General features: G+C 46.1%; 1 protein-coding gene across 2 annotated transcripts in view; it reads left to right on the plus strand.

The window, feature by feature from the left end:
* Egf (epidermal growth factor) overlaps positions 1-23,795 on the plus strand; it is a 76,454-nt gene that overhangs the window by 35,389 nt on the left and 17,270 nt on the right. The window contains exons 10-18 of one of the 2 annotated variants that reach the window (XM_013150605.3): positions 269-405; positions 3,245-3,393; positions 6,790-6,894; positions 7,633-7,856; positions 11,959-12,126; positions 12,788-12,937; positions 15,705-15,824; positions 19,061-19,177; positions 19,914-20,039. In XM_013150605.3, the coding sequence (XP_013006059.1) occupies positions 269-405; positions 3,245-3,393; positions 6,790-6,894; positions 7,633-7,856; positions 11,959-12,126; positions 12,788-12,937; positions 15,705-15,824; positions 19,061-19,177; positions 19,914-20,039 (1,296 nt within the window). The remainder of the gene's footprint in view (positions 1-268; positions 406-3,244; positions 3,394-6,789; positions 6,895-7,632; positions 7,857-11,958; positions 12,127-12,787; positions 12,938-15,704; positions 15,825-19,060; positions 19,178-19,913; positions 20,040-23,795) is intronic. The other variant, XM_013150606.3, reaches the window with a different exon arrangement.

The following is a 23,795-nucleotide window of genomic DNA, read 5'->3' on the forward strand; positions in this document are numbered from 1 at the left end:
TTAACATGGCCCTTTGTATAAGCAATTTGTATTTTGAAAGCAGACACCTAGAGAGCGATGAATCCAATAATGAAGTTCTGGCTGTGCGTCACCTTATGAAGGAGGAAGTCTTCTTGCCTGATTTTGCCTCCACTATACTGGGGAAACATTAAGGAAACTAGTACCGCAAAGATTACAGAAGAGGCTGCAATGAAAGGGAAGAGTCAGAGTGTTTCTTGCTTTCTAAAGCGTGTTTTAAACACTGCTGTCTTTGAAATTGGGTTTCCAGGACCACAGCCACTTTTGCTCTTTGCCAATTCCCAAGATATTCGACACATGCACTTCGATGGCACTGATTACCGAGTCCTGCTCAGCCAGCAGATGGGAACTGTTTTTGCACTGGATCATGACCCAGTGGAAAATAAGGTAAGGTTCTGTGGCCTGAGTAGGCGTAGGAGCCACAAGGACAGAAGAGAGGATTTTATCTTAGCAAATGACCCAGGCGACTTGAAAATCCTCTGCTAGGCCCAGAATGCGTCGTGCCAGGAAGTAAATACAGGCCCTGGAGCATCGTTTGAAGCACTTTAGCACCCCTGCTCTGCGCACCCCCCGTCTTGCTGTGGTCATTGTCTGTATTGGGAATGGTCACAGAGAAGCCTCAGTTTAATTTTGTCTTTGGCAGTGAGAACAGGAGGCTGGCATAGTGCTGTGCACATAGACGGAGCTGCATGAGTCAATTTTTGATGATCTGCTGGTGATAGAAGCAGTGAGAGGCTGGGTGTGGGGCATATGAGGCAGGGATTGATAATTTGCTTTTAATTTATGTCATTTAGAGCGGGAACTCAATGACCTCTTAGCCATAAAAGTCAGCAAGTAGAAATTTCATGATTCATCGGGGGATAAGAGTCTAAATTGTAACATTGTTTACAGAATAATTTTATGTGATGTCTTAAAAGATAACTTTGAATTTCTTTATTACTGACCCAAACAGCTGACCAGTTGGTCTTTCGTTTCGTAGTTGTATTTGTGCTAGGTAGAGGTGCTAAGAATGATGTTAGGATTTCTGTTAGACATTAATCACCTGTAATTATAGTTTCATAGTTATGTCACCTTCCATAATTTTTTAGTTACTCCAGATGCTTCATTAATGTGTAGAATTTTAAACTTGGTGTTTTTTGGTTTTTTCCTCATTTGAAGCACTCTGGTTAAGTGGCCAAAAGAGAGTGAAGCAAATTAATTGTGTTTAATAGCTTTGGAATCATAGCTACACACAATGATTCTCACTAAGTAAAGATTTATAGTTGGAACACTTGCGATGATTCTCTCTGAACTGAATCTGTATGACTCCATAGAACAATTACATTAACGACAATTCAAGATGCATTTGTTGCTATGTTTTGGGTTTTATTTTTCCTATTCAGTCAGCATTTTCTCAACTAGACAGATAGGGAGACCAAGGATGAACTTTAAGTCGGGTGGCTGATTTTCATTTCTCTAGTTAATGTTCTCATTTGCTTGTTACTCACACTGTGCTCTTTGGCCCAGCAGCAGCTACATAGCCAAGAGCCTGTTAGAACTGCGGACCCCTGGACTCTAGCCGGGCCACTGCAGTGTGTCTGCATCTTAGCAAGTTCCTCATAAGGGATTCGCGTGTACCTTAGCATTTCATACAACCCTGTGGAGCTTTTTTGTAAGAGAAAGTATTCATATCTGTATTTATAAAATATAACTTTTTATCTAGAAAGAGGAACCTATTATTATTAGTACCAGAAGTCAAAAACTCAGGACCTTGTGCTTGCCAGGCAGGCGCTTGTGCCGCTGAGCTAAATCCCCAGCTCTTGGAATCTATTATTTAATGAGCTACCATTTTATGAATACTCTCATCATCAACTACAGGTTTATTTTATGAGGTTTGACTAAAGTATACAGTATGTGTTTAAATTTTTAAAATTTATTGTAGTAAAAGACCCATGGCCATTCATACACCTCACAATTCTCCCCCTCACTTCGAGCTCACTTCCTTGTTGCCACTTTCTGAAGCCACTCTGGGCTCCTCTTTCTTGAGGGCCTTCAGTTGCACTGTTTTGGCTGCCTGCATGTCCTGAATCAGTGCAAAGCCTTTGCCTGTCGTGGTCATTTTGGCTTTGAGAAGAGCCGGAAGTTGCACAGTACTAGATCTGGTGAGTAAGGTGCACAGGGACACAGTGTCCTGGTTTTGCAAGGCTGTCTTTCTGTTGGATGGCTCTTGGCAGCAGCAGTCACTGTATTTTTTTTTATCATACCTTACAAAGCCACAAAAGAGAACTTTCAGCACTGCTTCAGAAAGTGGCAAGGACATTGGGAAAAGGATGTCCGAAGTAGGGGGGAAATGTTGAGGAAGACCATGACAGTTTGTCTATTAAATTAAAATTTTTAATCACCCTCTCTAGGTTTTTTGTTTTGTTTTGGTTTTTTTGGTGTTTTAGAGACCGGATCTCGCTATATAGTTAAGGCTGGCCTTGATCTCACTTTGTAGCCCAGGCTGGTCTCAAACTTGCAAGGATCCTCCTGCCTCAGCCTCCCAAGTGCTGGGATTACATGCATGTGCCACCATATCCGGCTCACTTTCTCTAATTTTTTATTATCCCTTGTAGGTACATTTATGTGCTCGCTGTTAAAATTTTACTCATCAAATTGCCAGCTTACTCCATACTTTTTAACCCTTTCCTAATTCTCACATCTGAAAGCCTGCTAGCTTTGTGTTTATAGGCTAAGTGACTTGGCCAAGAGTCAAGCAAATAAGGAGCAAACCCAGGAGAGGAGCCCATCCTTTGGCCTTGCCCTGCAGTGGTCTGGGAATGGACTGAGCAGCGGAAGATGCAGCCCAGTTTGCAGCTCTCATTCATCTGCAAGTCATTGCTCCCTTTTAACTGTGGAAACCACTAGGGTTCAGGAACAAAGTCTGTATCACTGACCAGTGATCAGAGATCAATAAACAATGAGTAGAGGGATGTGCCAGGGACTATGGATTTATTAGGGAGATACGTATGTATGCTGATACTTTATCCTCCTTTTTACCAATGAGAAAGCTAAGAGTCTCAGGCAGTGAGTAACTTATTTAAGGCTAAACTCATTGGGAAGCAATGCAGTTGAGGTTTCCTTGAAGACATGTCTCTAGGGCTGTGCTCCTAACAGTTACATGGAGGACCTGAAGCCTTACTAATCCCCTTTGTATGTAGTCCATTCATTTTTGTGAAGCAGTCAGCAAGGTCTGCCTTCTTTGTAGATGTATTTCGCCCACACAGCCCTGAAGTGGATAGAGCGAGCAAATATGGATGGGTCCCAGCGAGAGAGGCTTATTGAGGAAGATGTGGACATACCAGAAGGCCTTGCCGTGGACTGGATTGGCCGTAGACTCTACTGGACAGACAGTGGGTATGTTTTCTCCTCCCGGTTTGATGCCACAGGGGATGGGAGTGATGAATAGGTAATAGGTCACTGGCTTCATCCTCAGTTTGAACACAGAACAATTATGCTGCATGCTGGCCAGGACTGGATCCGATGAGACAGGTCCTGTTGCTGCCCGCACTTTCCCTACTCCTCCACGACACCAGTGAGATGTTATTTTTGTCAAGATTGGATCTGAATTTGTGGGACAATTTCAGTGTCCAAGAAATTGGCAGCAGCTTGTGCAGGTCAGGCTACTGTTACCAGAGAAGTCCAAGCCTATCTCTGTTCAGTCCGAGAGGCTGACCGAGCAGCTGCTGAGGGGAAGCTGACTCCCAGTGGAGCCCAGGTGGGTCCCGGCTTTGGAGTCAGCTCGTGGTGCAGCTGAGGAGATGAGGCCATCTTCCCAGCAGAGTTAGTACACATGCTCAGTCTAAACAGCAATGCAAGGAGTGTCACAGGTGCTTAGAAAACCGCCATGTGGGGGAGGACACTCCCAGACAGGTGGCTGGGAGGTGTTTTGGGGGTCAGCTGGCCTCCCTCTTCATTTAAAGGCAACGAGGATGAAGCAGAGACAGGCTAAGAGGGGTTATCCCAGTTACACAGCATGCAAGGGACACATTTTGAATGTGAATCCACAGGCCGGATCCTCCTGCAAGTGGGAAGATGAGAGGACGCTGGCATGGGGAGGGATACTGATGGGGGCCAGGCCAGGATGGGGCCCACTTCCCCTTTGTGGGAAGCAACAGAACCAGAGTCAAGTCCAGCATTCTTGTCCTCTGGAACCCGGCCTGCAGTGCTGTGAGAAGGCTGCTGGGCAGGTGTGGGGACCCCATGAGCCTGGGAAGAGGATAGGGAGGCCAGCAGGGGCCATGATGAAGTGGCCGTGGCCCATGGTGCTGAAGGGCTCCCTTCCTTGCACCCGAAGCAAAATCACAAGCTGGAACCCCTGGCCTAGTACTCTGAGACAGGCTGTGTGCTCAGCATACTGTCTCGGAGCCCCTGGAGGCCAGAAACCACTCGGACATCAGGAAGCTCCGTGTTAAAGTAGGAGAAGACAGAGTTAGTACTGGGTTTGCCCTGTGAATGCAGAGAAAGCTCTCAAGGACTTGGATTACCTGATTGAGTGCAGTATTTCTGTGTTCCAGAAAATTTCTCCTGATCTGGATCACTGATGGGAACCAGATGTAATGGTGTGGGGTGTACTTAACAGTAACATGGCCTTCTGTGTCTAGCACATTCTGTTACCACTCGTTCTGTTTTTCATTTAGCCGTACCTTCCTTTTTTGGTTGGGTATTTACTGAATGACTATAATGTGCCAGATACTATACTAAGAGCTTTATGTCCATACCACTGAATCTCCAAGAAGAAGATTTTATTTTCTCTAATATACATATTTAAAAAATTGAAAATCAAAGAGGTAAAATAACTTCCTCAAGGTCAAGCAGTCCATATGTAGTGGCTCTGGAACTGGAGCTCGAGGGTGACTGTTTCCAGCCCCTGAGATCTTAGTGTCACAGTGCTGGGCTGGACGTGCTGTAGGTCTGTGAATGCAGGCATGGTTAGCGTGCCTGGGTTCAAGCCCAGCACCACACCATAACCACGGAGCTGCAATCAGGGCTGATTTAAAATGCACTTGACCCTGAGATGTGTAACAAATGAAAAGCAACTCCAGTTGTAATAATTATAAAAACCATATTAATGGTTCCTTCTGTGCTGAGCTTACTTGAAGGGTGGTTTAAATGTCAGCTCTGTAGAATGAAGCACGCATGTGGTTATTCTCAGAGCTGTAAACGTTGACCGGGACAATAGAGATGTCCACAGTTCCTGGGCCCTGTAAGGTGCTGTGTCTTCTCCTGTTTCCTCCCTGTTCACAAAGCTCCTCTTGTTTTAAGTTTGTTTGACTGAGAGGACCGTGGTGCCTGCAGAGGCTGTGCATTGAGGACTTAGACAAGCACCCAGTATCCTGGGGAATCGGATTCAAATTCCCTAGCCTGTGGAGGTTGGTAGAAATGGACCTTTAGACGTCCTCTCGTCCTAGAGGCAGTCGCTGGAAGAAAACCTTTAATTTGTCTAGAAATGAGAAATTGACAGTTTGAAAGCCTTGATATTAGCTATAAGTTTGATTTAACTAACCAAGATTCCAATCTTGTGATACTAGATAATGTGTAAATTTTAGGTAATTAAGAACCAAGGGTGTGGTTACAGTCTATTAGCAGAGGAAAAGGCAGATTCCACACCCAGCAGTGAAGTTAGTTAATAAGTCCTCTGGCAGTGCTGTTATTTAGTATGAAGAATCCTGATTCCTAAAATCAACTGCCCTGTAAAAAAGAACCAAGAGGTAATTATAAGACCTCTGTTTTCTCATTGCTTGGAGGTATTAAAAACTGCTATGAGATAAAAATTGCTCTTGCATGATCTTTCTTACCTGGAAGCAGGGCGGGGTTTCCTCTGGCAGGTCCCTTCCATAAAGCAAAGGATGCTCCTCTAGATTATGGGGCGGGATGGGGGGGACACCCAAGTGTCCCAAGTCTTTGCTTTCTCATTCCCTACCCCGCTGCCTGCGCTTTGCTCTTTGAGCCAAATTGAAGTTCATAAGGCAGACACTTAGGGAACTCAGCTTTTATCCCTGCTGGCCGCTCTGAGCAGAGTTTCCAGAGGCTGGAAGGGCGAGACTGGGACTGATGGTCTTATGTGCCCCCTTTCTTCCCTCCCAGCAAGAGAGGAGCGGATCACAGTGACAGTTTTGCCTGGGGACTAAATTGGCCATGTTGAGTTCAAAGACATCTTGCACCACCAGATCCCTTCTTACTGTCACAAGGTGGGGCCCAAGAAGGTCCCCAAGGAGATGGGGACCTCACCTCACCTCGCCTCGCCCAGGGAACATGTTGTAGGTTCACTGACTTACGTCACAGAAAGGGAGGGCAGGCAGGGTGAGGCTATGGGAGGCGTAAAAAGTTCATCAGAATTAAAGAAATTCACACTCAGTGACTGTGGGCCCTTGAGAGAGGGGTGTGATGGTCTGGGACTGGCAGCTTTTATGTGGTCTTGGCAGGAGATTTGTGGAATTTGTGGATCTATAAGAAGAGCCCATTTACAGGTGAAAGGTCCGTTTTATGGGGGGAAGGCCCTGCCAGGCCACTGCCACTGCCACAGCCTCCTACTACCTTGTCTTGTAACCGTGTGTTTTAATTGTCAAACATAAATATTCAGATGCTAATAGAGAGTTTTAAAATAATAGAATATGTGGATTAACTCTGGGTATGTGTGTTGGGGGTGAGAAGTGGTTTAGAATCCTTACCTTTACACAGCAGGAACAAGGAAAAGCAGTACTTTTGTTTGAAAAGTAATATTGGTAAGCCTCTTATTTAAATTCATTTTAGGAAGTCTGTCATTGAAGGGAGTGATTTAAATGGAAAACATCGACAAATAATCATTAAGGAAAATATCTCTCGCCCACGAGGAATTGCTGTTCATCCAATGGCCAAGTAAGTGATGAGAAAATAAGCCCCCTTTCTGCAGAGGTCCTGTGTGAATTCACGTCACATTTTGCTTTGGGGTAGAGAATTAAGGAGAATAAAGGATTCCTAGTTGTTAGTTGTTAATAAACAAAAACCAAAAACCAACACTGCTTTCTTTATGCTAGAAATTTCCCAGTAGTCTATGTGAGATAACATATTGGTGGTAATTAACCATTGATTTCAAACCAATTAAATGGTAAAAACTGTGAGAATGTAAACATCCTTCATCAGACCAGTAAATATTCAGTCACAATGACTTCAAAAAATATTCGCGACACCTGGTTTATGCCACCTAAAGTTAGCTGAGAAACGGCAGTGTGTTGTGTAAAGTAGGTGATGGGCACGTGTACTCTTGTGCTTCTGCTGTGTTTTACCTGTGCATCGCAGGAGAACGCCTAGCGGAGTCACCAGATTCAGCAGCTAATTTAAGGCTGCTCACTTAGGCCCACTTTGGATGAGTAATATCCATTTTAAAAAGCAAACTTCTTTTATAATCCAGTGATCTGAGCTTTCATTCAACATTGCTTATCCAACATGCTTTACATAGGAAAGTTAACTTTTGCTTTTGAAGATTATTTGTCTAACATGCAGTGTGGTATTTTCTCCAGCATAGGCTGGAGTAATTGGTATTGATTTTTCAATGATGAAACAATAGAGCAATTTTTTTAGAAAAATTCTATTCATTATTTGATTTGTTGATTAAAGGAGACTGTTCTGGACCGACGTGGGGATGAATCCTCGAATTGAAAGCGCTTCCCTTCAAGGCTCTGGCCGGCTCCTCATAGCTGGCTCAGATCTGACCGAGCCCAGTGGACTCACTATTGACTACTTGACAGACACCTTGTATTGGTGTGACGCCATGCGGTCTGTGATTGAGATGGCCAATCTGGATGGTTCCAGACGCCAGAGACTGGGCCAGGGTGATGTAGGTAAGGCCTTGGGGTGAGGGATTTCATTTTGAGTATAGAGAATTGTCCCATACAAGATGTGCTCACACACAGGGACACACACACACACACACACTTAGCCATATTGCTAGAAAAAGGAATAGAGAGCAACAGGCTTGTCCAGGGACTCATGAGCTACCAGGGCTACCTTATCATTAAAACACCAAGCAAAAGGGGATGGGGCTACAGCTCAGCGCCATGGTGCCTGCCTAGTAAGTGTGAGGTTGTAAGTTTGACTCCCAGTACCAAAACAAAGAAACACTAGGTAAAAGTAAATCAGAAAGTGTTAAATTTGTCTGTATTTATTAGGGATAAAAGGTTGGTTCAGCTGTTATCATTTCTTATGTTTTAGAAAATATTTTACAGTATTGATAATATCACTTTTAGGCATCAGTGCACATCAATGATAGCATGTAAAGACTGATAAATGTGATTTTCAGCTGGGCGTGATGGTGCACACCTATAAAATTCGAACCTTCTAGGGGTCCAAGTCAGGAAGATCAAAAGTTCCAGCTCAGCTTGGGCAATCTAGCAGCTTGGTGAGATCCTGCCTTCCAAAAATTTTTTTTAAATTAAAATAGGCTGGAAAGGGCTGGGGCTGTAACTCACTGTGTAGGCCCTGGATTCAGTTCCCAGTAGCACAGAAACAAAACGATACAACAGTTTTCTTCCCTACTGTATTTTCAAATTTTGCCTGGGGGGTCATTTATCTTCATAACTATCAGAGCGGGAATATAAGTGGATTTGAAGTTGCCCCAGTGGTGGAAGGTTTGTTTTGATTTAGGGAACTGCAGGCAGTTCGAAAAGAGCCATGTGGCAGACAGGTGGTGGTGAAGGGCACACAGTTGCCTGTGTGGTAGAGCTGCCAGGGTGTGAGGACTGGGCTGATTCTGCATCTATCCAGGAACTGGCACCTGCTCTTGAGCGTGTGACATACACAAGGGTCAGACTGGCATTCAGACAGAAGGAAAGCAAGAGGCTGCTGCAGCTGAGCAGGCCACAGTGGGTGGAGGCTGGGACGCCTCCAGGGCTGGGCTGGAAGATTAGGGTGTGGGTGAATCACCGTGGGTGAAAATGGAGAGGCTCTGTAACGGAAGGGAGGGGGCTATAGAAAATGAGAGCCACGCTCGAGAGTCAAAGATGTTTTTGAGATTTAGAAACTGATTGGGAAGATGAAAAATCCATAGTCTCTCTTATTTAGGAAGAAGCTAAAAACTAGTAATAGGTGTAAAACTCTTTTTCTACCCATCCTCTATAGTGTTAGAGGCAATAAATGTCTAGATTTTTATGATACTTAAAATAGGGCAAGATAAATATAATTTCAATTTCCTGTATTTCTAAGACTTTTTAAAAATTGTACTTCATAGCAGTGATAAGTTTGTGTGTAGCTGAAATCTTCATTCATGCACTTAGGTCACTGAAGAAATGGAGCCCCAGTGTTGACAAACAAATTCAACAGCTGGGAGGGAGGGAGACAAGACGGACATTATTTTAAAAAATACCACCAAGCAAATGGAAAACTATGGCTTTGATAAAAACGGGTAGAAACATATTTGAAAAGCCTAAGCAGAATGTAAAAGCATCATATTTTGTGAACCATTTAAATTGCTACTGCAATCTGTGACTAATGCAACTTCCTGTTGAAGACATCTATCAAGTAATTTTATATGTAAAATAATTGATCCCATCATTACAGTGTTATCTGTTGATATATATATATATATATATATATTCACATACACATACACGTGCACACACACACACATAGACACAGTCTTCTCAACTGCAAATTCAGGATTTTTCATGTAAAGGTTGGGTGAATTCATTCTTAATGTAAAAAGATGCAATTATTAGTGGCCCTGTGATAAACAAAAAATGAGAAAGAGTATACTTAGTACAAAATATTTTTTAAAACACTACAGCACATCCTAATGTGTTCCAACACAGTAAACCAGGAGGATATTATGCGAAGTAAAATAAACCAGTCACAAAAACTCACTGTAAAACTCCATGTTGTGAGGTGTCTAGAGTAGTTCACTTTACACAAATAGAAAGCAGAAAGGTACTTACCAGTGGGTGGGGATAAAGGGAAATGGGGAGTTGTTTGATAGGTACAAAGTTTCAGTTTTTCAAGGTAAAAAGGATCCAGAGATTGGTTGCACAAGAATGTTTGAATAGGCCGGGGATTTAGCTCAACATTGTAAGCACCTGCCCGGCAAATGCAATGTCATGGGTTGGATCCCCAGTACCAAAAAAAAAAAAAAAAAAAAAGAATGTTTGAATATACTCATGCTACTGAACTATATGTTTAAAAATGGTTCAGATGCCAGGATGTTGCTTCCTGGCAAGCATAAGACCCTGAGTTCGATTCCTGCTACCAAAAAAAAAAAAAGTTCAGATGGTAAATTTTGTGTTGTGGATTTCTATTGCAGTAAAAAGACCAGTAGCTGTCTTGGTCACTTTCTCCTTGTTGGGTCAAAATATCCAACACCCACAGCTTACAGGAGAGGGATGAATTTAAGATTGTGGTCTCAGTCCATGGTCTGCAAGCTACACCACTGGAAGGCGTGGTAGAAAGGTTTGAGAAGCCTCCTCACAGTGAGGGGCCAGGAGGCAGAGAAGGGTGGAGCTGGAGACAGGCCTCCTGGTTACACCCTCAGTGCCCAGGGTTTTCCAGCCAGGGCCACCTCCTAACAGCCTGCCTCAGACCATAGATGAGTATAGAACCCCGTAATGCAGTCGCCTGTGAAAATGTGAGGCTTTGGGGACCCAGCCTAGCATAACAATAGCAACACACAGCAAATATCTTTGCCGTATTTAGGACATTAATTGGGGCAACAGGTTAGAGGCTGAAGGAATCTTAATGGCCCTGGTCAGCGGTGAGCGGCTCCTGACTGAAGAACAGTCATTGATGCTTGCTGCCAGCAGAGGGAGAGGTGACTCTAGTCCACCAAGTCCATTGCTTGGTGCAGAAAGACCGCCCTGGAGTGAGAGCAGGCAGGGTTACAGTGCAGGCCTGCTGGGTTAGGAGGAGCTGTGTGACGTGTCCCTGCGGGTTAGGGGCTTGGAAACCGTGTCAGGGCAGTTTCGGGGCACAGAGAGGTGATTGAAGCAGCCACAAAATGGAGCCGGTAGATAACAAATGACTTCAAAACAGGTTAAGAAAGGAAGGAATAAGCCTGGCGCTGTGGTGCACTCCTGTCTTCCCAGCTCCTAGAGAGGCCGAGGCAAGAGGTTCCCAAGCTCAAGGTCAGCCTGGGCTGTTTAACAAGATCCTGTCTCAAAACAAGATACAAAGCAGAGCAGCGTTCAGTTCAGTTCAGAGCTTCCAGAGTGCAGTGCCCAGGCTGCAGGAAAAGTGAGGAAGGGAAGAAAACCCATGAAGTGAGATCCAGGGGACATGGAAATTAGCTGCACATCTGTAATCCCAGCACTCAGAGGTTGAGGTAGGAGGACCGCATGTTCAGACGCAGCCTAGGCAATGGAGTGAGTTAGCAACACCCTCTCTCAACAAAATTAAAAGAGCTGAAGGTGTAGCTCCGTGCAAGCACCCTGGGTTTACTCTGCAGTACTGCAAAGGAAAGGGGAGAGGATGAGGAGAGAGGATGCTAAAGGACTGCAGGAAGGAAGCTGGTGGCGTTGCTAACAGGGGGCCTGCAGAGGGCAGTCTCCTGACTGCTCTTAGGTAAGAGGAGAGGGTTTAATGCAGAGATGTGCTGGTGGACTTGAGAATTTGGCTGAGCTGGAGGACTGTAAGTTCAAACCCAGCTTGGGCATCTTAGCAAGACCCCATCTCAAGGAAAGATCAGGCAGTGGCCCTGGGTCCGGTTCTCAGTACTGAAATCCGCAGCTCACATCTCACCCTGCCCGATGGCAGGTAATGATGATACAGGGCTTTGCCAGGGCCTCACATGAGCCCAGGCACCCCGGAGGGTGAGCGCTCCCCAGCCCCAGGTTCTGCTGGATGCAGGTACAGGTCAGCAGCTCTCCACTGAGCTCTTCAGCGAGGACCTTGCTGTAGTAGGCACCTGCGGGTTTCCAGCCTTATCCTCTCACAGAGCTGAGTGCTGTGAATTGCTTCCAGGCCGCCCGTTCTCCGTGGCCGTGTTTGAGGACCACCTGTGGCTGTCGGACTGGGCCGCACCGTCGGTAATTCGGGTGAACAAGAGGACTGGCCAAAACAGGGTACGTCTGCGAGGCAGCGTGCTGAGACCCGCCTCACTGGTTGTGGTTCACCCACTGGCAAAACCAGGTACTGGCGCTATCCTGCGCCCCCGGGCTGGACTCCGTGGCTCCTAATCAGTAGCGGGCAGCGGGTGAGGGCATGGTGCGGTTTTCACTAATCTGCATAGATGCTGAGATCTCCTAAGACTGGGACTGTGCTTGAGGTGGCGCGGTGTGGTCATCTGGCAACCTCGGCTTCAGCTCTGATTTGGTAGCTTGGGTACTGTGGGCTGCATACTGCTGACCTCATCTTTTCCCTTCCTGTACAGTTTTTACTCACACTTTGAGGTCCCCAGTGCCAGGCCCAGAGGGCAGGTGACTTAGAGGCCCTCAGTGGCAACTTCCACCCCCGAGCCCAGCCCAAGCAGTGTCCTGCCACAGCTCTCCTCTTCGGACTGCCCTTGCCAGCAGCCTGACTGAGGGGCAGGAAATAGCCATCGCAGCCAATCCTTGAAGAGCTTTGTGGGCCAACGTGCTGGCCATCCCGAGTCTGTCCTCAGGCGGTGGTCACATGTGTGCTTCCCTGAGCCTCAGTGGCCCTGTAGGAAGTCCCCTGAAAGAGCAGGAGCTGGGCAAGTCCTTTCTTCAGGGCCTGTGAGTGGCTCTCCTCAAGCTGTGGATGGTGCCTGGCACCCGTGGCGTCTTTGGCATCTCCCAGCTCACCTGAAGTCACCTCCTTTCCCCTCCAGGCACAGACCCCTGCTTGCATCAGAATGGAGGCTGTGAGCATGTTTGTCAAGAGAGGCTGGGAACCGCTCAGTGTTCCTGTCATGAAGGTTTCAGGAGCAGCGCGGATGGGAAGGGCTGCCTGGCTCCCACGAGTCAACAGCTGTCCAATGGTAAAACTGCAAGTGTGTTGCTGAGTGGCCCCTCAGTTTCTGCTGCCCATCAGTCCTCTGCTTTGCCTGGCGTTTCATAGTCTGTTTTACTAAAAGCTCCTCTGTTTCTAGGAATGCTAGGAGTGTGGGGTTTTTTCATTTTTTGGATGAGTTTTGGGTTCCTTTTTACAGTCTGAATTAAAGGGACTTCCTGGTGGTTAAAGTCCGTAACTTCTCCATATAGTGCAGTTGGCTCAAGCTTGGAAATTAATACTAGCATTTCTTTTCTTTTCTTCTTCTTTTTGAACTTTTTGAGACAAGGTCTCACTATGCAGTTCAGGCTGGCCTTGAGTTTACTTTGTAGCCCAGGCTGGTCTCGAATTTGCAACAATCGTCTAGTCTCAGCCTCCTGAGTGCTGGGATTACAGGTGTGTGCCACCACACCCAGCTAATACTAGCATTCATCCCCTCACAAAAATGTTTAGAAAGGTTTGTTTAAACGTTTTATGTCTTAATTTTTAGGAGTGGGGATATACTCTTTCCCTCTCATATGACAGATCTTAATAGGAAAAGCAAAGTTATAAAAAAATAACTTCAGGATATTAGACAAATTGGAAAAGCCAGCCTGAGGAGGCTTGTGACCCACTTTTTGTACATATGACTGAGGGAGACACAGGGAGGCCAGGGAAAATAGGTGTGGCAGGTGGCTGGTAGTGTCCTTCGGAACTGTCCAGGCAGAATTGAAGTCATCTTTGATATCTTTCTACCCAGTGCACAGAAAAGACAATTTAATTTTGTCGAAAGGATTTTAGAAATTTGTAGTAAGCCACAGTATAAATCTAAGTTAGATGACAGAGTAGCAAGAAATAAATGGATTGATCGACCCATGGCTCAGGGCTGGATATTTTAGATGTTCGTAATTCCCCAAAGAGTTTTTGTTTATGTGGATTATATCTGCTAATATTTGTGGTATTAAAAATTAAAATGAAAATCAAAGATATCCTTCTTAAACTTACAATAACACATCTACTATTCACATAACACACTTTTATAACAATGACCTACGGGTATTTTCCAGAACTAGAAGTAGATTATATGCAGTGTGGCACCACTTTAAGGTCTGGCTTAATAGAGGACAGCTGGCCACTCACAGCCACTTCTGAGTTCAGTCTGTTACACACTGCCTTGATTGAAGACTGAAACACAGCCAGCCTTGGGCGCAGGCTTGGGAAAGGACTGCAAATGGCCACTCAAAACGCCTTCTTGGGGGTCCTTCCTTTTCTTTTTGGACACCGTACTAGAACAGGACAGGCAGCAGTTTCCTGTGGCTTCACTTTGTTGACAACCTCTGCCCATGGTTTTCCTTGAAGAGATGGGCACATGCCTTCATTTTGGAGATGCCCAAATGCCATCTTTGCCAGATGCCCGTGTCTAGCACAGTTCACCTTCGCATCCAGTAAAGAAAAGTGTCTCATTTCAGCTGACACTCAGAACTCACTTCCATGCCCCCCCCCCCCACTCTCTTCTCTTAAGCAGGCACTGGCAGCCTTTTAGGTGTACTTCTCATTTGATTAGGCAGAAGATTAAACAGTTCTCCAGTCCATGGCCAAGAATTTTTTTAAAAAATCAGACACACTAGCTTAAATGTGGCATGGTTTCTCTTACCTGAGAATCCCAAAGCATAAATAAAGAGCAAAATGAAAGATAAATAATAGGAAGCAGGGAGACAGCGCTTTTGCAGATGGTGAGAGAAAAGCAAGGAATATGCTAATAAAAAATAAAAATGGAGCTGGGGATAGAGCTCAGTGGCTTAGCACTTGCCTTGCAAGCACAAGGTCTGGAGTAGATTCCTGGTACCCAAAAATGAAATAAAAACAGAACATTTTGCTGGGCGGGGTGGTGCATACCTGTAATCCCAGCACTTGGGAGGCTGAGACAGGAGGATCACTGCAATTTTGAGACCAGCCTGGGGTACAAAGTGAGCTCAAGGCCAACCCAAATTGTATAGTGAGACCCTGTACAAAAACCCAGAACATTTGACAAGGAAAAGAATAATAATTCGTATTACCTCATGAAGAGCTTCTTGTGAACTGGTCTTCTCCATTTCTGTTGGTGGTAAACGTGAGTCCTGGTGCCAAGGGCAGCTCCTTCTGCCAGAGTTCGTTATCGCCACCATGGTCCACGCCATGGCCCAGCAGTGGTCCCATCAGGGTTTTGCCCTGTCACTGTGAGAGGAGGCAGGAGAGCTGGTGTGAGGATGAAGACCTCCTGTGCTCTGTGCCCTCAGACCCTGGGGTTTGGGTGCACAGCTGAGTGGGTCTGTGTATCATTCCTGGCCTCTGTTAACCTAGGGCTTCTTTATGCCCTTTCACATTTAAACTGCAGGTAAAATCAGGCTAAAATAGGCATGGAAAGCAACCTAAAAGAAGAAGTATATGTTGAATTCAAGTGGAAAAATCTTAGCCACGATGGTCTGTGATTATGATCTTATTATGGTCACAAGACTTTTGCTATTTAATCTTGGTTTTTGCTAGTACCTAAAAGAGGCCCCTTTTTCTCCTCTGTCTTCCTGCTCATCAGACCATCAAGGGCAACGGGCTGAAACTGAGAGGGTGTGGGCTAGTAGGGGAGGTTTTCTCAGTCAGCAAAGCCCTGCCCATCTTCCTGGATCCTCCTACTTTAAGTGTGAGTCTGAACTCCTAACCGAAGAAGAACAACTGTAAATATAAAATGAAACTTTCCTGGAAATGGAAAAGCTAACTTAGCTGCATCTGTTGGCCCTCGACAGGTGGTGAAGCTGATCAGAGTAACCAGGTGACGGCACTGGACATCTTACCCGGGATGACGGCACCAGAAGACAGTGCTACAGGCTCTCAGCGCATGCTGGTGGCTGAAATTGTGGTGTCAGGTGGGAATAACGGGTTCTCCAGTCCTTCAGCATCACTGATTTCCATTCTACCCATGAGAAATTCTGGATTCTCTCTTAATATTGGCTAAATCACTCAAGCAGTGAAACCAGACCTCGGACTCCAGTCTTTCTCTTCTGCATGGTTTGTCCACCTCCACATTAGGCTGGACGTGCACTGCACATTTGAGAGTCTGGGCTGGGTGACCTCGGAGGAATGTAACTTGAAAACAAAGGGGAGAATTAGGGCAGAACAGATTTAAGTGTGTCTCCACCTATACCTGTTGGTACAAGTTCCATTTAGCTGTGTTTTTGCTGGTGTGAAAACAATAGCATTGACGAGCAAAATCAGCTCCTTTCTTCAACTGCTGCAGAAAATGAATTTATAGAAAATCTTAGAATTCTCTTCTATGTTGTTAAATAATTTGTTTGGTACATAACAACTTTGGCAAGCCTCTGTCTATGATGTTCCGTATTCACTTTGTGTCCTGGAATCACTGGTGAAGCCAATAGTTGTCCAACTAGAGCTACTTGTGCAAGAGCTTCTTCTGTTCCCACCCTTTCTTCTCCCTAAGTCTCTGCCCTTCCATCATTGCAGCTTAACTTGACTTTTTGCATTACATTTGTTTATTTTATGGGTTAACATTATATTTCAATAAGATGTCTGTAGCCATAAAACATTGCCTCACAGTAGAGTGTTTAAGGAAGGGCTTCCCTGATATCCGTGCTTGCTGATGACTTTGTAACTGTGCAAGGTTCGGGGACCTCACACCCCTCTCGTCATGGTGGTTTCTGATAAGATGGAAGGTGTATATTTTAATCATAATGATACCTGGCTTTGATGTGGAGCTTAAGTGTGTTGCCACGTATTTAAGTTAATTCTCTATTTTGATCCATGTTGCAGCTCATCATTTACAGATGCAAAAATTAAGACTGAGATATGTTAATTAGTGACTTGACCAAAGATTTTTGAAAATTATGACCAAATAATTCATTGATACTAAAATTAGAAGTACTGGGAAACTTTGTGACTTTAGGAATATTCCTCACATAGCAATTTATTGGGCATACATTGTACTGAGTGGTGGGGATACCAAAGAGGGGCTAAATACAGCTTGATGTGGGGACAAGAAGGAGCAATGTGACAAAGGAAAGTGGTCTTGGTTAATATTAGCAGCATAGAGAATCTTTCAAAGCCATCAGTGATCCCTGAGGTTTATAGAGAATGTTTTGGAAGACTCCGGTTGAAGGACTCGAGGACTGAGGTGAGGCTAGAACAGATCAAGCGTATGGTCGTGTAGCACAAGGACGAGGTGACAGAGATCGCCAAATGCAGGTGGCCTGGAGACAGCCCTGCCCAAGTGGAGCCCCTCATCTCTCCACAGTGAGTGCCTTGTCCCCCCATGCCTGGACTCTGACCTGTTTTCCCTGGCCTGCGAAGCCCCCTGCTCAGGGCCCAGCAAGCCTGCTGTCCTTGGCTTTCCACAAGCACTGCCAGTGTGCTGGCCTCGTCTGCAGCACACACAGACTGTCTCTGACCCCCAGCTCCCCCTGGAGCCCCTCCTGTCCTGCTTGCACAGCCCACTTAGGATGCTTCTGCACCAAAAGACTTGGTAGACCCTGGCCCAGCAGGGGTGCCCTGCGCAGGCCCTGGACCAGAACCTCACCCTGTGCCTCTGGTCTTCCTCACTCAGTGTTTGGTTCTCTAAGGTCTGGGACATCTTAGGTACTTTTGAATGAATTTTATTTTCAGTAACAGACTTGGAGCCTCTTCTTGTGTGAGAGGCCAGATCTTCTTTTTTCTTCCGTCCTTCCTTCCTCTTTCTTTCTTTCCTGTCATAGTACGAGGGCTCAAGCCTAGAGCCTCACATAGGCTGTGGAAGTGCTTTACCCCTGCATACCATCCCCAGCCCCAGAGACACTAGTTGTTCAATATCTTTATCTAAATATGTGTAATACTTGTAAATCAGTTTTTCTACCAACTCTTACAAATCACTGGAAATGGACCTAGCCGAAACGGCTCCGTAGTGAGAGAGGAAAAGCATGCATTATGTGATCCTCCCAGAGCTGGCCCTGGCTGAAAGAGCTTGGCTCCAGCTCACCCATCTACAAATGCAAAGCCTTTGCTTTCATCCTGCCATGCTGACTCAAGGTTTCAGTTACCCAACAAGTCCTGAGTCATATGCTAATTTAGGGTAACTCTGTGAGGGATCTAAAATGTCTTGGGTAAGTGGATCCTATCCATGCTATATTCTGAGCAGCCTTGTGATTTGGGGTCTAGTCTTCTAGAATGAGTGCTGAATCCAGCGGGCAGTTCGTTAGTCTGAACTGACCGTGCTGAGGCGCTCGTGAGAGGAGATGGCCAACTCAGCAGGAGAGGCAGGCGTCCTGCTCAGCAGCTGCAGGAATCAAATGCAGGTCCCAGGGACTGTGATTGCAAGGCGCCCAAATCCTGCTTAGATCATCAAACCTTCTGTGATTTATGGCATGCTTGCAAGGCCTTTTTATTTCTTCTATATTCATATTCAGATAAACTCAACAACAAATACATCGTTAGCTTATATATTTTAGTTTATACTGTGTATGTCAAGTCCTGCAAATCCAAAAAGCAGGTGATAGGTGGCATTTGCAAAATGATTCTATCCAAAATAGCTGAAGTGAAAAGGCAAAACAGAAAGCATGCTCATGTTTGTGACTCTCCATGTGACTCTGTCCCCTGGGGTGTTGGTTTCAGTGGAGTATGAAATGCCATGACCTATTAACAGCATTTAACTGGTACAGTTCATGACTTTGTAAAAGTGCCTGGAGGTTTGCAGGTCACTGCATAAATCTCAATACAAACACACATTGTGACATACACAGTCACTATATAATGAAGCATATTAGTGAATGGACTATGATGAATCTTTCTCATTTACTGTCTGCTTCTACTAACTATCATTTACTATCTGCTGTCTACTAACTTACTAGTTGGAAATTGTTAAATACACAATAAAATTTTTGAAATGAGTTTATTTATTTTGAGCAGTTTTGTAGTTTAAACCTAAAATTTAAAAAAAAATTATAAACTAGTGCATGCAGGGGTCTCTGAACACTGGATAGCTGAGTTTGACATTGGTTGAGAGTCTGTAAAGAATCACAGCTGGTGAGATCCTTTGCTGTGGATCTGGGACAGGAAGTACAGCCCGCCCAGCAGAAGCTGGGACAACCAAATTACCGTGTGGCTTCTTGCTTTTCAGATGAGGATGAGTGTACCCCAGCAGCCTGTGGCGAGCATGCACAGTGTGTTTCAGAGGGAGACCGGGCCATGTGCCAATGTGCGGAAGGATTTGCTGGTGATGGAAAGCAGTGTACTGGTAAGAGAGAAAACTAAATATGTAGGTCTGAATAACTGTAAACCAGAAAGAGCCTTTTTGCTCTTAACAATGTAGAATTGCCAGAAAGATTTATATCATCAGCAAATTTAATCACTAGATGTTAGCTAAGTAATGATGATAATGATACTAGATGACATGCATAGAAAATGTTAGGCACATAAGCATATTGCACACACTAACATGCAGAGTTTCTATTACAGTTATGCAGTAAGTATAGTTGGTGCTAAAAGGAATAGTTTATAATTAGGGCAGTGACTTCCACTGAAGTAAAATTGGTGTGTTCACTAGTTCCAGTGGAAACAGCATTCTCTCCCGCCGATTAGTGCCTAAGCTTATTCACGGTAGTGCATCATGGTGGGTAGGTTTCTGTTTTGACAGCCTCAGAATTACAAACAAGTGATTCCCTGTTTCAGCGTCTCACGGTGCTGGAATTACAGGTGTGCTCCAACACGCCTCTCAAGAAGAGTCCCTGTGGTGAGAAACTGGACAGAGTGGTTTGCTTAGCCGTTCCCGCCAAAAAGAACGCTCTCAGAACACCAGATGGTTGTTTAAGACTTAGTTATCCAGACAGCAGGACCTCTAACAGTACAGCCAGATGTGAACCCCACCGCCAGGAAACAGGGTCTGCCGTGTATTTGTAGAGTATCCTTTCCTGCCGTTCCCCTGTATGGCAGCGCTGCCTAAATGAGTCACCAGCTCCTCGTTTGGCCCACAGATATAGATGAGTGCGCAGCGGACAGAGCGGTCTGCCCTTCCCCCTCCTCCAAGTGCATCAACACAGAGGGTGGCTACGTGTGCAGTTGCGCGGCTGGGTACCGCGGAGACGGGCTTCGCTGCCTGGGTGAGCGAGGGAGAATCAGAATCGGGCGGTGGGCAGAGGGTCGCGTCCCATCTGGGCTGTCACCGCACTAGGTGCCACGTGCTGTGGTAGGCACTAGATAGCCCGCTCAGTGGCCTGGGCTTCGACCTCGGGTGCAGCAGCTCTGGAAAGGGCTCGGCCCCAGGGGTGCAGTCAGCAGCGCTGTCGCAATCGCCACCCTTGCACACGTGGGTGAGGCCCACGGGGCCCTGCCTTCATGGTCAGTGGCAGGGCGTCACACGAGCGAGGGCCTGCACCCCGAAGCTACCCTGCCTGGCGTGGGCCCATCTCAGCTCTCGCGGCTTGTTGCCTTGCCTTTCTCAGTGCTTTCTTTTTCTTTTTTCTTTTAAAGAAAAACAAGAACAAACGTAACAATGAAAGCAAGCTCTGTACAAATCAGTAGGACCCTTACAATAGTTAATACATTGTGTACTGACTGTGTAGTTGTTCAGAGTACAGGAGATAGACATGCTGTCTTGTCCAAACAGTATTAAGGCAAGACTTTCTTTCCAAGGAACTAAGAGAAGCTAGCTGTGTAACTATCCTATGAATGTATACATGTATTTGTTCCTTTTTCCTTCATCCTTTGACCTTTCCCCCCAACAGTTTCTTCTTTCTTTTGAACAGTTTCTTCCCAATTCAGAAAGAAAGGCTATCAATAAGGAAACAACCCATGACAAATGTTGTGGGGCCACAGAGAAAAAGGAACCTTTCTCCACTGTTGGTGGGAGTGTGGACTGGGGCAACCACTGTGAAAATCAGAGTGGAAACTCCTAAAAAAAATAGGATTGGTGGTCCCAATAGAACCAGTTATTCCCCTTCTGGGTATTTTCCCAGAAGGACTGAAAACATCACACTACAGCAATATATGTGCATCCATGTGTACGGCAGCACAATTTGTAATAGCTAAGTCTTGGAAACAACCCAGGTGCCCATCAGCTGAGGAATGGATAAAAAAAGATTTTTAAAAAATATAATGGAATACTGCTAAGCTATAAAGATGGATAAATTTGAGACTTTTATAAGTAAATGGATGCAATTGGAGACCATACTCATAAATGAAATAAATCAGTGTTTTCATTTCATCCTTCTACAACACAGTTCTCTCCCAGTGTGGTGTGTGTGTGTGTGTGTGTGTGTGTGTGTGTGTGTGTGTGCTGCTAACAGCTCACCCGACGGGGCCTCCTCCCCTGTGAAGGTTCCAGATGAAGTGTGGCTCAAGGCTCTCCACAGACCTTTGTCAAGGTCAGGTCCCGGGAGTCCATGCACACCTGAGATGCTTTGTAAAGTACATGTTTGGCTGTTAGGAAAGTGTCACTGCTGTAATGAAGCAGGCTCATGGACGATTTAGACAAACAAACCTCCTGTTTAATTTCCTTTGAAAGGAAGCTGTCCTATCTCAAATGTTCAGACTCGTTTGACTCTGGCTTCTGACTGTTCCTAACCTGCCTTTTTACAGGGTTGACCATGCAGGGAATCTGTAAGCTTGTTCCCGTCTCTCTGTCTCTCTCAGTCTCTGTCTCTGACTCTTTCTCCTCTGCCTCTCTTTCTCTCCCTTTCATGGTGATGATTCACTGAGATTATAGCAGGAAGTCAGTCTAAAGGGATCAGTTGGAGCCATTTAGGGTAGTAGCTCAGAGTGACACATGTGTTGTTGGTTCTTGGGGTGAACGGCACAGAACCAGCAGCTGTGGAAATGCCAGGATGTGGAGGCCAGTCCTCGATTAAAGCAAGGAGACAGCCTTGATGAGGGTACAGTCTAGAACAGGGAGGGGAAGGCTCCATGTCTGCGTGAGCACAAGAAGTGAGCAAATGGGAACTAGGCAGGGACGTGAAGGGCTGGGAGCGCGCCCGTCGAGCTCGGAGAAGTCCCGTCTTACCCGGCACAGGGTGCCGTGGGCTGGGTGGCTGTCACGCAGATGTTGGCTTCCTTGGTCCCAGCAGCTGCGAGGTCCACAGGAAGTGCAGCTGGTTTGGTTCTGGCCAGAGTCTCCTTCCACTTACAGACACCACCTTGTCCCTGTGTTGTCCCATGCCCTTTCCTCTGTGGCCCTCTCTGCTGTGCTCTGCTGCTCTTCCTCTGGTAAAGGCAGCAGCCCTTCTGCCCTTTCTTACTTTTACCCCCACCCGGGCCCTGTGTTCACAGATGCACTCACACCAGAAGGTTTGCTTCCCCATGCAGGCTGTGCCGGGGCAGAGGGGCTCCACCCAGGCCCTAACAGCAGGGCCTGGGCTACGGGGCGGTGGCGTCACTCTGAGGCCCGCTCATCCGTCATCTGGGTTTCACTGCCTGGGCCACGGCTGTCCTGATAGTCTAATAGCCACACTGCAAAAAGTGAAAAGGAGTAAATGCAATTAAATTCAATAATTTATGTATTCTAGTCTACCTAAAATACTAGCATTTTAATATAAGATTAGTATAAAGTTTTGGCTGTTTTATATTTTGATACAGTTTGCAAAATCTGGTATCTGAACTTACCTCAGCAGGGAGCAGGCACATTTCTGGTGCCAGTCTGTCCACTCAGACAGAGAGCGGGTATCTTCCTAGCCACATGGTGCTGTCAGGGTTTCATTGGGGTGGCTGTGTCTGGGGCTGGGGACTGGTATTATCTGCAGCTTGGAGGGGACGGGGTGCAGGAGCGAGGTGATGCTGTTCTTTTGCTAGGAAGAAAAGGGTGGAGAGCGGGGAGGGAAGGACCTACATATTAGAGTAGCAGTGGTGTGAATGAGCCAGAGGAGAGTTGGGAAAGAAAGGATGGCTTCTTTCTCTATAGTTCACATCCATGTAGAAAAAGCAAAAATGTGTGTGGTATGAAATTTATGTCGATGGCTAGATGTCTGTTTGCATAAATAAGTATACATTTTAGGATCTGAACGTGTAGATGTTTGCCTGGAGGTAGTTTACAATCTCTGGTTTGGGAAAGTCTCCGTCCTTTCCCTCTGGTCTTCTGCTGGGTACCTAGAACCCCCAAATGGGCACCTGGCCAAGGAGTCAGCGTTCATGACAGAGCCTCAGAAATCACACAGAGAATGTGTGGCCTGACAGGTGCTGAAGAGATGCAGATTTTCCAGTGGCATAACCTCTTCCTCCTCCTCCTCTTTCTCCTCATCTTCCTCCTCCTCCGTGCCCCGCTGTCCCTGTTACCCTCCTCACCTGGCAGATGTGGATGAGTGCCAGCTGGAGGTGCACAGCTGCGGGCCAGGTGCCAACTGCATAAACACGGAGGGCGGCTACACCTGCTTATGCGCTGGCAGCCCATGGGAGCCCAAGCTGCGCTGCCTGGGTAGGCTGCAGGGTGGTCTGGATGGGGCAAGGCTTCCTGGGAATGCTGCACACCCCTGTAGTTGCAGTGCATGTCTTAGGGTCGTTCAGGTCAGTTGGGCTGTAGAGCTCACTTTCCTCTGACTGGTGCTGGGCTTAAGAGTCTGAACCGGCCCCAGGCTTCTTAATTTAACAGCATCTGGAATGAATCCCTTTTCATTGCTCACATTTCAGTATAGGTGGGCAGGCAGGTGGCTCTCTCAAACACTGTGACTAATTGCTTCATTTGTAAGATTGATTTCTGGGGTTGCTGGAAAAACCCAGGGTTTCTGCTGGGTTAGGCCAGTTGTATGTCTGGGCTTTTCCTAGTAATATATTGCGTGTTTTCTGGCTTTAACATTTACTGTGTAAGCAGCCTGCAGTTGAGCTGTTTTGCACCCTTGCCTACTGTGAGTCTTCGGAAGTCTGCTGTTCGA

The sequence above is a fragment of the Cavia porcellus genome, unplaced genomic scaffold (genome assembly GCF_034190915.1).
Source record: "Cavia porcellus strain 051 isolate PalLab524CR breed Dunkin Hartley unplaced genomic scaffold, mCavPor4.1 scaffold_14, whole genome shotgun sequence".
NCBI classification, from domain to species: domain Eukaryota; kingdom Metazoa; phylum Chordata; class Mammalia; order Rodentia; family Caviidae; genus Cavia; species Cavia porcellus.